At 40.0% G+C, this 14,251-nt stretch overlaps 3 protein-coding genes across 4 annotated transcripts; 2 read left to right on the top strand and 1 right to left on the bottom strand.

Annotated features, from left to right (window-relative positions):
- Positions 1 to 1,311: 1,311 nt before the first annotated feature.
- Positions 1,312 to 2,517, bottom strand: nr0b2a (nuclear receptor subfamily 0, group B, member 2a). Its single transcript, XM_028426011.1, has 2 exons — positions 1,919 to 2,517; positions 1,312 to 1,808 (listed from the first exon to the last, which is right to left on the bottom strand). Exons 1-2 carry the CDS (start codon positions 2,451 to 2,453, stop codon positions 1,567 to 1,569), a joined length of 777 nt encoding a protein of 258 aa, XP_028281812.1. The 5' UTR covers positions 2,454 to 2,517; the 3' UTR covers positions 1,312 to 1,566.
- A 4,265-nt stretch (positions 2,518 to 6,782) lies between these two features.
- On the top strand, positions 6,783 to 9,044 carry gpatch3 (G patch domain containing 3). The gene is made up of 7 exons (XM_028425850.1): positions 6,783 to 7,200; positions 7,367 to 7,836; positions 7,921 to 8,095; positions 8,262 to 8,321; positions 8,416 to 8,537; positions 8,622 to 8,749; positions 8,838 to 9,044. The coding sequence occupies exons 1-7, from the start codon at positions 6,792 to 6,794 to the stop codon at positions 9,019 to 9,021; spliced, it is 1,548 nt and encodes a 515-aa protein (XP_028281651.1). The 5' UTR covers positions 6,783 to 6,791; the 3' UTR covers positions 9,022 to 9,044.
- Positions 9,045 to 9,328: 284 nt separating this feature from the next.
- Positions 9,329 to 12,257, top strand: gpn2 (GPN-loop GTPase 2). 2 transcript variants are annotated; one of them, XM_028425630.1, is made up of 6 exons: positions 9,329 to 9,398; positions 9,665 to 10,177; positions 10,736 to 10,892; positions 10,977 to 11,137; positions 11,616 to 11,746; positions 11,907 to 12,257. In XM_028425630.1, exons 2-6 carry the CDS (start codon positions 9,758 to 9,760, stop codon positions 11,977 to 11,979), a joined length of 942 nt encoding a protein of 313 aa, XP_028281431.1. In that variant the 5' UTR covers positions 9,329 to 9,398; positions 9,665 to 9,757; the 3' UTR covers positions 11,980 to 12,257. The 2 variants fall into 2 exon arrangements, with proteins under 2 accessions (XP_028281431.1, XP_028281432.1); XM_028425631.1 differs by having other exon boundaries at positions 9,338 to 9,398; positions 9,738 to 10,177.
- Positions 12,258 to 14,251: the final 1,994 nt, after the last annotated feature.

Genomic DNA, 14,251 nt, shown 5'->3' with positions numbered 1-14,251 from the left:
AGGAAATAAAATCCTGGAGTTTGCCTTTGTCATTTATGGCAAAGGTAAGAAGCAGAGTAGAAAATCAGGTGATTTCAGGAACCTGTCCTGCATGTGATGTAGGTCAAAAACAGCTGTATGTATTGATAATGTATATATGATACCATAAAACCCGAAGCTTTACTGTAAATGTGTGAGATGATAGATCTTCTGACCAGCCAGTTTGATACTTTTATTACTAGTTGGTAAATGAATTAACACTTACTGAGATATATATATATATATATATCGGTGGTCAAATGTTGTATATTTGCGTTAATTTAATATATACAGAGAAATATGAATGCTCAGATGGTTATAAAATCTCTGTGCTTGAGCCTACATGTAGAAAAAAGACTCATAGACTACAAACCTGTGATGTTTGTATTCTTCTGTTGAATATGAAGCTTTGTCTGTTGGCGCTGCAGTTTGCCTGTGCAGCCCCGTTTCCTCTGGCTCACTGCCCCCACCAGCACATTCCTGTTTTACCTGTATGAGGTGTCATGTAAAGCCTCACTGTTTCACAACTAACATACCACAGCCTAGGGGCAAAAGAGGTGTTGTTCTGTATAAACTATATAGATGCCTGCAGATTGTTTACAAAAAAGCTTAAATTTCCATCATTATGCATGAATGAATTTCATGTTTTTTTTGTTTGAATTATTGCTTTTTGTGTATTAGAACATGTAATAATGGCTTTGTATGTACTTGTGTATTTATTTTCACCTTTTAATGTTGTGCACATGCACCAACAATGGAAGGGCTTGGTTTTAAGTCTACTTTCTAATGGTTGTCTGTTGTTTGCCTGAGTAAACATGCAGCTTGCATTATCTTCCACTAGAGGGAGACAAAGTACTACCATTAACCATGTTAGGGTGTGTTATCTTGTGCTTTAATGAATATAACAGCCATGTTATGGGTATTATACATATGGGTATATTATGTTTCACAGAGGCAGTTTTAATTAGACAGAGTGCTACCTACTAAATCCATAGGGTTGCACTTGTAATATTTTGTCTGATAAAAAGAAATTTGTTTTTTATTGATCTTAGTTCCACAACGTCATGTCAAAATGAAAATCAGCTGGACAAATGTAAAACTGCAGAGGTGGTCACACTGGTGAAAATGGTTGTAGAATGGTTGTAGAATAAACATCTAGCCATCTTAGAATAATACAGACTTGTGTAAGTTTTGAAAAAAAAACTCTACCTTGTATTGAAATTGTAACTGTGTCAAATACTGTGACATCCTGCTGTTAGGCTTTTTTAAAAAAACAATGACTTCACTTCTATGTTCATGTATAAAAATATATTTATTTGAATGAAAAAACATATTTACAACAATAAACAAACAAAAATCTTTAACATAAGATCAAGTATACTGACAGCACTCCACTGTCTCCAGGTGGTCAAGTTTGTCCACTAAAGTGACCTTATCTTCAGTGTAAATGTGAGTAATTAAATCCCCATGTTCACAACTTCACAGTTTTGCCATTTTACATTTTTTAGAGCATGAAGAAAGTTTTACATCATGACAGGATCAAGCCCTCTATCTGCAGAAAAGCATGTCGACCAGCAGCTCCAGCAGATTGGCCTGTCCTATCACAGGCCGAAAGAAGAGTTCAGTGATGAGGCTCGGTGTGATGCTCTGCAGCGTGGAGGCTGTGAGGAGGATTCGAGCAAAGCGCTCCTGGTCCCCCGGTTGAAGGAGCTGGACCACCTCACTCAGGGCGTGCTGAGCTTCCTGTTGCAAGCCGTGAACAAAGAGGGCCGCCTTTAAATCTGGTACATCTGGGGGGAAAAAGGAAAGTAAGGTTACACACATGTATATTATTTTGTGTTCTATTAACTCTGATGGAGCAGTGAGATGGAGCAGTATCAGGGTGTTAGTTTGTACATACCTGGATTAAATATTGTGGTCCCTTTAAGGTATGCATACTCCTTTGGGCTCAAATCCAAACTCCAAAACTTTTTGAGGCAGGACTTGAGTTTGTTGACTCCAGCCATGGTGGGCTTCTCTCTCTCCATCTCAGAACTATCCTGGCGATTTAGAAGAATATTTTTCAGCATGCTGTCGGCAGGACTGTCCGTCACCTCAAAGTCCACATGCTCCTGGGCCAGACCCAAAATAAAGAGTGGTGCCCAGCAGCTTCTGAGGAGCACAAACTGATCGTGTTGTGGCAGCTGGTTGAATGCAGGTAGGTTCTTCATGAAGTGAAGTGTTTTAACCAGAACTGCTGAAGCTTCTTTGCAAATCTCAGACGGTCTTTTCAAGCACACTTTCCGCTGCACCTCGCAGTTACACCTGTGAGGTATGGAGGTGTAGTTGAAGTTGTCTTGGCTTGTGGTGCTCCTATCCATTTGGCTGAGGATGTTGTAGAGGATCGGGTTTGAAAGCCTCTCACTGCTGGTTGAACAATGACATCTGTTATCCATTGTATTCGATGTCTCTGTATCGTCAGTGCAGATAAATGTGTGTGTCCTCTCACAGGATGGGCTCTTTGTGAATACTGCTGCTGCTGCCTCCTGTGTCTCTCTATTTATAGGACCAACCCTCCCCTTTTGGTGGACTTTGACTTGTCAATACATTCTATGTGAAAAACAACCATGTGCTCTGCCAGATGACTGATGGAATAACTCTGGGGAACTGATAAGCTTTTCTCAATGAAAAAGGAGCTGCTAGAGTAATGCCTGGATATCAAGAGGGTTGGGCCTTATCTTGTAGCCGGTGTCATTAACCCAGGCAGTACCAAGCTACCAAGGACTGCAGAGGTAATCAGCCCCACGCTGTGTCCCTGCACACTGCCAGCTCACACCTGTAGAGCTGGAAAGAGGCCAAAGCAGGTAGGGGTCATTGATCTTTAAGTTAAGACCTCAGGAGCTGTTTTTTTTTCGTTAAAATACAGTATTAGCCATGATTATATAAAAACCGAGGCCATTAGTCCCTACACTAGTTTATTTTTTTTAATCCTTGGTTTGATGTCATTGTTTTCACAGCTGGCCTGCTGCTACATTTCTGTTCAGTCAATTTACAATGAGAGTTCAAATAAAACTCTGACGTAACCTTTTCACATCTCTGTTTTAATTCTGCACCATTATGGGTTACCACTGGGACATATTGGCATGTAAGACTGCATAGTCGCACCACATCCAGATGTCTGAGATCTACAGCCATGCAAGCAGCTCTGCGAGGTCTGTAACTATATGCAGCAATAAAAGGAGCTGGATACAAGCTTACATTCACTTGGCTCACATGCCTAAAAATGCTTATTGTAAGTGCTACTATGTAAAGGGTAGCTGCAGACCAGGAGTATGTACCACAGACTTAAAACAAGTGATGCAAAATGATGACAGCACCTCATGAAAATGCAAAGATAGGCAGAATGCTGAATAAAGCCCACAGTGTCCCACTGATCCAACACATCAATGAGGTTTACAGCATGCTTTTTAAATATGGCATGTTTCACCTGGAGGTTAAATTGTCTTATTCTAGCCATTTGAAAAGTGTTGTTATATTTCTTCATCATTCATTTAATCAAGAGTAGGCATAATAATCATAAGCTATTTACATTACAGGACAGAACAGATGCTTTGCTGCAACAAGGTAGAAAAAAACAGATACATAGCCTATAATTATAAAAGAACAACAACATTGTGCATCTATACTAAGTAAGTTAACTATATAGAAATTGCTGTCACCATGTAGCTCTACTTTGCATCATTTTTTTACATTTTGTTTTATCGACACAGATTTCACAGCATGAAAGAACAAAGCAGCGTTGACGTGCTAACTGATTAATGTTTTGGACTGAAACCACTTTGCAGATTTAAAGCCACATCTGGAAACTACACATCTGCATCAGAGCTTAACTCAGCTTGTTAATGCTGGCTGCATGTATCACACAATTTAAATGAATTTTGTGTCTGTATGATTTTTTTTTTTTAAATTTATTTCAGAAACATTCATTGGTTGACAAATATCTAGGAATTCCATGTTGGTCAGGTGGTACAATGTCCCAGCTGTGATTTAAATGTGTTATCTGTCCTGTGCCTGGCACAGAGGAGTCTGGCAGTCTGATAAGAAAATGACTTTATTATTGCCACAAATAAACAAACAGCACAGTGATGAGCTGTTTTAGTTCGGACATTTAGATCTTCTGAAGGTAAATGATTGCCTCATTCCACAGTCACAGGGGACACAATGTAAATATTCCCTGGTCTTTATTTTTTTTGGCAGGATACTTGATAAAATAAAAAAAAACTGAGGTTCTGAAGCCATCACAGGATGGTAGTGGAAGACCTGAACCAGCGGAGTCAAGGTCAGTGCAAAAAGTCAATGACTGCAATAAAAAGATTATATACCAGACACAACTGGCAGCACCAGTCACCGAATGTTTGTTCTACTTTATCATTCTCCTCGCTCATTCCTTGAAAGAATCCTCTGGAACATTTTCCATCACCTCATTTCTTTCCTGGTGTGATCACATTATGATACACTGTGATGTTTCATATGAGGTGTGATGTGCACACACACACACACGCACACTTTAATGGACTACAACTTTCAAAACATGACGATACATATACATTATCTTCAAGTATGTGATCCTTTCAGGAAGGTGACCTGTAATGCACTCAGGAGCGCTGAAGCACGCTGACAGTTGTAAATGTTGGCGATAAGGCCCATGTTTATAGAGGTTAGGAGCAGGCAGAGACGGGCACGGAGGACAGGCGCTTATCTGCACCACAACTGTAAAAATAAAATGTTCTTCATTACATGACTCAAACAATTGCTGTATCCTGAGATCAGGTAAGTGAGACAGTCCAGATTAGATGAAACGTGATATAAGAGCTGGCATCTTAAAACGATTTTTAAAAACTGGTATTTAAATTGAAGCTATGTAGGATTGCATTATTACATTAAGTCTGCAATAACATCATAAATTACTAGATAATTTTGAAAAAATTGTGCCACCAAATCTCTCACCCTGAGTTAGGTTTCCCAGGTCAGTGACCTCTCACTGCTACCACATGTGTGTGCGTGGTGGACATCATGTCTGGAATACAACATTTGACCCTGACCTACAGCTAAAAAAAAATGTGGTTCATTTGCCTGGCTCCATATGAGCCTGACCTGTATTAGGTCACCAACCTAAAGATCCTTTTTTACATGTGCCTAGAATAAAAAGCTTTAAATTATGCTGAAATTATATTTTTGGGCGGTTTATCAAATTCCTTATAAAAGTAATGCTGGGTACTGTATTATTGTGCAAACAAAAAAATAAACAGCCCAATATGGCAATATGTATCAGATCTGTGATTATAACATTTAACATCACACTAGAATTATATTATGGCAATAAATAAAGTGTTAATAGTAAACCTGTCATAACTGGAAAACAACACTGTAGATGCTACTCTACATGCTAAATTAACACAAAACACTTCTTTTGTGGCTTTCTTTGATTATAACAGAAGGTTCGTTTACTATGTTAAACAAAGCAGTGCTTCGAAGAGTAATTCTACTGATTCTAAAGTTTTACTAATATCATCCCACACTTCTTATGACAACACATTACAGTATTGTGTGTTTAGATGTCTTCTTTTTCAAGCTTGTTCCTGGTTTATTTTACATTTCTACCCAGAGTGATGTCTGGCATTGTTTCAGGAATTGTAAGACTGAATTTCTCACCTTTCAGTGTGATAACACCCATAAAGTCAAGCTCATTCCAGAACTACTCCTTCATACTTTATTTGTAATTTTGAAAATAAAATTGATGTTCCGTAACGCAGGCAGGTTGTGACTAATGCTCTTTATGTGTGTAAAGTGATGTCAGGGTCCAGACTCCCGCGTCTAGTTTTACTGCCTATTACTATCAAAATACAAAGATAAAAGCTGAGGTGAAGGCCAAAGAAAGCGTTGGCCCCTGGGTTAATGAACTCTGACTGAACATATTTCTGGGCCAATGCTCTAAAAGAGGTGAAATCACACAGTAATGGGAAACATTTCAAAGGTTTGGTCTCAAAAACCCATGGACTGGGACCCAGGCCAGCTATGTTTTATGTTGCTTCCTTTCTGACTTTCTTCACTTAAACAAGACTCAGACTAACTGTACACAGAAGTATTACATTATCATTTTAACTTTCCAGTTTTGTCTTGCAAGTAAATGTGACTTGTGCCAGAGAGAGAGAGAAAGAGAAAGAGAGAGGGGGAAAGAACACAACAAAAATGTCCATAAATTGATTAAGACTACTTTATTAGGCTACTCATAAGTATTATATATTATTTTATATAACTATGATTCTATTAAATTCAACAAAGAAAGAAATGGTCACAGTTTGTGTATTGCATTCATTCTGGAACACGTGAACATCCTTAGATACCATTTTATCGTTTGATATCGTTTGATTCTTGCTTCAGGTAAGCGCCTGAATGTACACTAGTTACAGTCACTGTTATTTAAAATAAATAAATGTTATGTAAGGAATATCGAAGTATTTTAACTTTATTTAAAATAACTAATGAGGGGTATGTTCATGAATAAATACACAATAAATAAATAAAATAAATAGTAGTTTATTGTATCTATTTATTCATAGATAGTATATACAGGTGTATATATCTATGGTATATTTAATACGTTTTATTAGTTTGGTTGCCCAGCAACCAAACTCTTGTTCTTCTACGTCTTTTTGTAACGTCTCAGGAAGCGGATGTGACGTGTTTCTGAATTTCGCTTTGATGACGTTTCCTGCTCCTGCTGATAAACAAACATGGCGGATAGTGAAGCGGAGGGTCCTGTATATTTTGCAATTAGCAATATTCCTGTAGCATTTCATTCTGCTGACCTGAGAAATTATTTCAGCCAGTTCATTGAAAGCGGAGGTTTCCAGTGTTTTCACTTCCGCCACCGGCCGGAGGTCCTTAGAGCGTCCGAGGCGGCTGAAAGTACGGCGTGCGGTGAAGACGGCAGCTCCCAATCCTCGGAAGCCGACGAGCTAACAAAAGACGGACAGTTGTCAAAGCAGGCGGCGAAGTCCTGCTGCTGTGTCGTTGCAGTGCATGCTAAAGACGCTGACAGACTGGTTAAGATGTATGCGGAGAATCACTGGATCGACTCTAAGGGGAACTGGTTGGCCAGACGATGTGTTATCAAAAAAGTAAAGGTTTCACACGACAAAGGTTAGTTATGTATTATATATGGTGATAAATTACAGGTACCTTCTGCTGATTCACTTTTCAGGTCAAGGGGAATATTACTCAGACTATGACAAGGCAATGTCATGGCTAAGAAAAATGTAATCATATGATATTACTCTGTTTACATATATGTTTTTTATTCTTCTAGATGATGGAACTTTTCCCTATAAAACAAAGTATGAGCAGCGGCACCATGTTTCCCTGACAGAGCGTTTTACAGAGGCTGACCTCAAAAGCTTATCAGAACTGAATCCACCTGCTCTGATGCAGAACGGGAACGTGGGCACACCGGTGAAAGTCTTCCTCCAACTCATACAATCCTGCCGCCTGCCTCCACGTCTCATTCGGAAGTTGGGCCTCACTTTCCCAAAGACCAGCTCCAACCGTCGTTATGGGAACGTGCCTTTTCAGTATCGCAACACTTGCACACTTCCTGCTACAGAAGAAACTGTATTAACAGCCGCTGGACATGAAATATCCGGACCAGGCCCTTTGTCTGCTTCATTCTCAGGATCAAGTCGCCTAATTGATCATACAGAGACAACAAAGGCTGGTGATGCACATGAAGAAGAAGAGAGGGGGGAGGATGAGGAAGACGTACAGTCAACAGCAGATGATGTATGTTTAGTTTCAGGGGGTTTGTTTGTATGTGTAGACTGTGATGTAGAGATTACTGAATTATCACCATCCCTTCATTTTTAGGATGATGACCGCTGTGAGGAGTGGGAGCGCCATGAGGCTTTGCATGATGATGTAACGAGCCAGGAGCGAAGCAAAGAGAGACTGTTTGAAGAAGAGATCGAGTTGAAGTGGGAAAAGGGTGGATCAGGTCTAGTGTTCTACACGGATGCGCAGTACTGGCAGAAGGACGAAGGAGGTAGGCAACAAAACACTGATCATGCATTTTTTTTTATTCACTAGTATTCCAAAATATAGTCTTACCTTAACTAAAATGGGTTATAATCCTAATATGTGTTCAAATCACAGTGTGTAAAGTGTCTTTTCTCCTTGAAATTATTCTGTTGTTTCTGTTCTCTTTTCAGATTTTGATGAACAAACTGCAGATGACTGGGACGTTGATATGAGTGTTTACTATGACAAAGGTATTTCATTCTTGTTTGACAGCCATAATTGCTTGAATAACAAAGCGAAGCAAACTGTTGGAGGTTTATTTTAACCATGTCCTTTCTCTCACAGATGGAGGTGACATGGATGCTCGGGACTATGTCAGAATGCGATATGAAAAGAGGCTGAGGGAGGGTGTTGAAGATGGATCAGGGCATAATCAGTCTATTGGGAGCTTTGAGAAGTTTACTAAGGTCAGGAGGCTGCTATAGTACATTGTTTGCTCTAATGTCTGTCGTATGTTGAAAATATTTTTTTTCATATTTGTTCTGAATTAGGGTTTTGGCCGTCGTGTGATGGAAAAGCAGGGCTGGAAGGATGGCGAAGGACTTGGAAGCAGTCAAGTTGGGATTCCTGAGGCCCTTGAGAATGAAGGACAACATCCAAGATGCAAAAGAGGCTTTGGGTGAGCATGAACACAAAAATATAATCTTCATAATAACAAGTGTCAAATATGTATGAGTAAATTCCTATGCCCTTGTTTGTTTCCACAGTTATCATGGAGAAAAATTGCTATTACATCCTACAAAGAAGCCCAGAAGAGAGTACAATATAACAACAGTGTATGATGAACCTAAAGACATAGATAGAGGAGACCCGTTGCTAAGACGTCAACCAAACACCAGTATGAAGTACAGAGGGTGGCAACCAGGTGGCAGCCTTCGACCACTAAGATGACCATAATTACATATCATGTTAAAACACCCTGTTTTGTAGTATTTGTTTATTGTCAGACTTCAGTATTAAAATATTTTTTAATCAGTTCAGTCTTACTTATTTTTTGCATTTCTACAATTTACATGATTGATGTTTTTTTCTATGGTAATTCTATGTGTTCGTATGAAATACAATGTATAATATAAAGTATAAAAACAGGTAGCATGTTAGCTAGGCTCAAACAGTATGAAGCACTGCCGGGAAGAAATTGTAGTTCTTACTGACTCACATTCACTGGCTCTTATTTTGACAGAGCCTTAACCCGGACGTACTTCAAAATAGCTTTAGCCTGTTTGTTAGCGGTCGCTGTACGCATGCAAACAAAACGGCGCCATACGGTAACTATCCATCTGAATTTATACATTTTATAATATAAGTCCACATTATCATAATTAGTATTAAGTGATATTCCTCTGTTGTCACACGCTAACGTCTATTTACTTATATAAAGCCAGTTATATAGCCACTCACACCAACTTGTGTGGATGTGTTGTTAAGCCATTATGTTTATGTATAACTAATGAGTTTTAATTTAGTAGCCAGTGTCAGAGAAGTTAATCGTCTGCTTCTGTCATACTAACATGAGACACTGTGACTCTGCCAGCTGGATGCTGAGAACCTGACATCACATGTGGCCCCTCTGACACCCTGCACCAATCTAATGTGAATTCCTTCAGGCTCCTTTGGCACTGAAACCATGTCTCAGCAGGCAGGAGTGAAGCCCTCTCTACGCTTTGGTCAGGTGGTTATTGGACCGCCTGGCTCAGGCAAAACCACCTACTGTCAGGGCATGCAAGAGTTCCTGACTCACCTGGGACGCAAGGTGGTTGTGGTGAATATGGACCCTGCTAACGAAGGATTACCATATACTTGTGCAGTGGATATCTCAGAGTTGGTCACTTTGAATGATGTCATGGAGGGCTTGAAGCTTGGGCCCAATGGTGGGCTTCTGTACTGTATGGAGTATGTGGAAGCTAATATGGACTGGTTAGAAAACAAGCTGAAAGAGTACAGTGACTGTTACTTCCTCTTTGACTGTCCTGGACAGGTAGAGCTCTACACACATCAGAGCTCAGTGAAAAACATATTCACGCAGCTGGCCAAGTGGAATTTCAGGGTGAGAATGGACCTGCTACATCATTCAAACAGTAACATATAGAGATTATATTTGTTTTTATTAAGGGTTTTATGAGTTACCTATGGTAGGTCCATGTTTGGAGAAGCATGCGAGAAGACACACAATTTTAGCCTTCACCACCAGTTTATAAAGTCTAGGCTATATTTAGAATATTATAGCCACTTTGTTTTTTGACAGCTGTTTCTAATGGGGAACTAAAGCCAGTTCATTGCTCACAGAATACAGGAATTGTTCATGTACAGTGGTGTATTTATACTGCTTCTTCCTGTCCTAATTATTGAGTAAAGACAGTCACACAAGAGCGCAATCAACCTCATAAATTGATTCAGTTGCAGACCAGCAACTGTTGTGAGTAATGCACAAACTATGGATAAGTACTTTGTACAATCCCAGCTAAAAAGGCAATCCCTTTAACATTAGTAAAACAGTTCAGACGGATAAAGCTTGGATGAATAAGAATCTTCTTTAACATGTTGGTAAAACAGCCTCACATTTAGAGTGTCTTTAGGTCTTATGATGTCCCACACTCTGTTGTAGCTGGCAGCAGTGCACCTGGTGGACTCTCATTACTGCGCCGACCCAGCTAAGTTCATCTCTGTGTTGTGCACGTCTCTGTCCACCATGCTGCATGTGGAGCTTCCCCATGTCAACATCCTCTCAAAGATGGACTTGATTGAGCAATTTGGCAAACTGGGTAACCTTTTTTTTTTTACTTTTGATTTGAGTTCCATGTCTTTATGTCTGCCATGGTAACGTTCCTGTCTGTTTTCCTGTGCAGCCTTCAACCTTGACTTCTACACAGAGGTCATGGACCTCACCTACCTCCTCAACCACTTGGCTGCTGACCCCTTCTTTAAAAAATTTCACAAGCTGAATGAGAAATTGGCAGAGGTCATACAGGACTACAGCCTTGTTTCCTTTGTACCTCTCAATGTGCAGGTATTGCTGCTGCTTTTGAAACATGTCTTGTCAGAATTACAATAATATTTCTACAAGTCAGTATGCTTCAGACGGGTTGTGAAAGGGTTAATGTGCCGGTAGCCACTTACCATAATCTGTGGAAATGTCCTGAACATCATGTGTTACATTGTCTCAGCACTAGGAAGAATTTTCAAGTCACTTACTTGATATTTCATTGTTTAAGCAGGCTAAATCGTGTTAAATGTTACCATTTAAATTTGAGGATTAGATCAGTTTTCTGTAGATGGATAGGACTGTTAAAAGCCAGTGGGCTGTTTGTGCACTGTATCCATTCTCTTACATTACTCCTCTATGGAGAATGATTTGATCCTGTGTACAGCTAGAGATGGGAGTCTAGACCATGTGCCATAGACATTTGTTTTTAGTTTTTTTTTCACAGCAGATATTTGGTTCTTTCACTGGACATATACAGAAAAGACTTTTTCCCCCCCTTCAGGACAAAGAGAGCATGATTCAGGTCTTACGAGCAGTGGACAAAGCCAATGGTTACTGCTTTGGAGACCTGGAGGAGAGGAATCTACAGGCCATGATGTCAGCTGCTGTGGGAGCAGACTTCCAGTTTAACTCGTATCCTTTCCTAACTGCTGTAGTGACTCATTGTGACTCATCTGGTTTAGAATCAAACCTCAGTATTTACGGGAGATGACTGTAGAACTTACCCTGGTGTTTATATAGATACAGTATGATTGATAAATTGTTGCATTTTCTTTAACAGTCGATCCAACAGGACACTCGGGGTGCAGGAGAGGTATGTTGAAACCAGTGGTAAGACAGTGGAGCAGGAAATGATGGAGCTCTGAATAAAAAAGAAGCAAAGTGGTCGTCTCTTCAGCACAAGTGTACCGAGGGGGGTTTTGGAGTCTTGGCAGCATCCATCTCACTTGGCCTGAATCTTATCCTCCCTACAAATGCAGTGAAGACACAGGAACTAAATTTGGGTGCTTCAAGGTTGCACCGCACCTCATGAAAATCCCAATGAGGCAGACAGAGGCAGCAAAGGCTGAGCTCTTCTTAGTTATCAATAATGTATGCTCATATTTTTGTATAGATGACAACAAAGGACATTTTCCAATAAATCCCAGACATTTTTCTTAAAATGAACTCATAGTCTCTGATTTTTATGTTTGATTATAGTAGATATTTGTGACATCATTTTGTTTTTAAATAAAACGATATAAATAAGTTTATTTTTACTGTGTATTATTTGCTGTTTATTTGTACACACAGTTCTTCAAGGTGTTTTGCCATTTCTGTTTTTTCTTTTGTAAAATAATAACATACAGAGGTGCTGGGCTTTCTCTCTTTATTGTTCCTGTCTGTGTAATCATGCATAAATCAGTGTTTTGCCCTTTGATGTGCTGTGAAATAACAGCCTGCAGTGCCTCATATGCTTAGTCGTTTGCAGAACTTTATGTTAATAAAGAAAAGTGTGTTTTGTCCACGGTTTAGGGTAAATTGAGGATCCTAACCGCGCAGTCCATCCATGACTTTGGTCAAGAACGCGTCAAGCTTTATACTTGTCCAGCAGGTGGCGCATGCGCTTACAAAAATCCTCCTTCCACATCCACAGAACTCTGCTCCGGGTTTTTCCACCAGCCAGAGCAGAAAAATTAAGTCAGGCGGGGAGAGGAAGCCACATTAAATCTGTGTTTCTGCACAACTGGCCCTGTGTCTGGTCTCTAGGATGGAAGAGCCTCTGTCTTTATAAAATCCAAACTAAAACTCTTCCATTTTACTTTATACTCCTACTAGTGTACCCTTCCATCACCTCAGTTTAAAATAATAGCGTTTTCATTTAACATCTTTAATTAAAGTCTGTAGACAACCTCACGCATATTTAACACGAGGCTTCGTGTGCGTGCATGTGCTCTTTTCTTTTTTGCAGGGACGAAAATAAAGCACTTTAGAGATGTGGCAAATGAAGCCTGTGTGGTAATGGTGTGTGTGAAATTATATGTGGAAAGCTCATTGCCTGCAAAGCTCTGTGTGCATTAGGGGGGTGTGTCAGGCAGAATGTTAAATTGTGTTTCGATGTTTGTACATGTGATCAAGTATGCCTTCTCATTGGTACTTCCTGCCTTTTTCCCTATAAGCCCCCTAGAGGTAGATGTAGTGTGTGTGTGTGTGTGTGTGTGTGTAACAGACTGCAAGAGAGACAGTTTGTGCGTGCGTGCGTGCGTGCGTGTGTGTGTGTGGAGAGTGAGAAAAAGAAACCGAAAGGCAGTCTCGTCCCACTTACACACCAAATATGAATTTTAGTCAATACCCAATCGAAGTATTAAACGCCCCATTACACTTATAATGAATTTGCATTTGATTATTTCTAATAAAAACTCTCTCAGTCCCACACACACACACACACGTTTCATTCCATCCCCTTCTCACTGCTGTGCGTACACCCTTCGGGTGTTTTGGGTTGTCTGTGAAACTAAGAGGGAAATTGGTGATTTTTATAATTATTGATAAGACTTTAAAACTCCAGATGCACCCTCTTTCTGGTAGATAAGGTCTGAGCATCCCCCCCCCTGTATGCTGTAGTTCAATGTTGAGAGAGAGCTGGAGCCTGTGCGCCCATCCCCCCACACTCAGCAGAGAGTGTTTCTGCTGGAGTGAGAGACAGACAGCGAGGAGAGGGGGTGGTAGAAGAGAGCAGAGCAGAGCAGAGCAGGCAGGGGAGGGAATAAGAGGGAATGTGCATTGGTAGTCTCGTTTGCTGCAAGGCTTCCTCCTTCTGCTCTGGAAAAACCTGTGTGGTGCCTTTCTTGCTTCATACCACTCAGAAATAACTGGTGGGAGATAACACCAGAGTACAAAGGCAGGTTTATAAGATGGATATATTTTAATAGATATAGGTATAGTTTTTTTGTGGAGTAATGATACAACAGTGTGTTGAGTCAGGTTTAATTAACTACAAATACTTTTCAGCTTTCATCTAATATGTGTCTTGCAGGATGTACCAGGACCTTTTACATATATACACTTGAAAAATATGTATTTCATGAATTAATTAACTTCCTCGCCGCACTCTTGGATTTCATGCGTATTTGTGGCGCACAGCTGCTCGATTGAAGT

Source organism: Parambassis ranga, chromosome 16 (assembly GCF_900634625.1).
Source record: "Parambassis ranga chromosome 16, fParRan2.1, whole genome shotgun sequence".
In the NCBI taxonomy this organism is placed as follows: Eukaryota; Metazoa; Chordata; class Actinopteri; family Ambassidae; genus Parambassis; species Parambassis ranga.
This window is presented reverse-complemented; position numbering and strand designations above follow the sequence as displayed.

Coding starts and splice junctions, on each gene's coding strand:
- gpn2 (XM_028425630.1), top strand. CDS start 9,758: ATGTCTCAGCAGGCAGGAGTGAAGCCCTCTCTACGCTTTGGTCAGGTG. Junction 10,893..10,976: donor TGAGCAATTTGGCAAACTGG/GTAACCTTTTTT, acceptor TTTCCTGTGCAG/CCTTCAACCTTGACTTCTAC. Junction 11,747..11,906: donor GCAGACTTCCAGTTTAACTC/GTATCCTTTCCT, acceptor TCGATCCAACAG/GACACTCGGGGTGCAGGAGA.
- nr0b2a (XM_028426011.1), bottom strand. CDS start 2,453: ATGGATAACAGATGTCATTGTTCAACCAGCAGTGAGAGGCTTTCAAAC. Junction 1,809..1,918: donor GACCACAATATTTAATCCAG/GTATGTACAAAC, acceptor TTTTCCCCCCAG/ATGTACCAGATTTAAAGGCG.
- gpatch3 (XM_028425850.1), top strand. CDS start 6,792: ATGGCGGATAGTGAAGCGGAGGGTCCTGTATATTTTGCAATTAGCAAT. Junction 7,201..7,366: donor AAAGGTTTCACACGACAAAG/GTTAGTTATGTA, acceptor TTATTCTTCTAG/ATGATGGAACTTTTCCCTAT. Junction 7,837..7,920: donor TACAGTCAACAGCAGATGAT/GTATGTTTAGTT, acceptor CTTCATTTTTAG/GATGATGACCGCTGTGAGGA.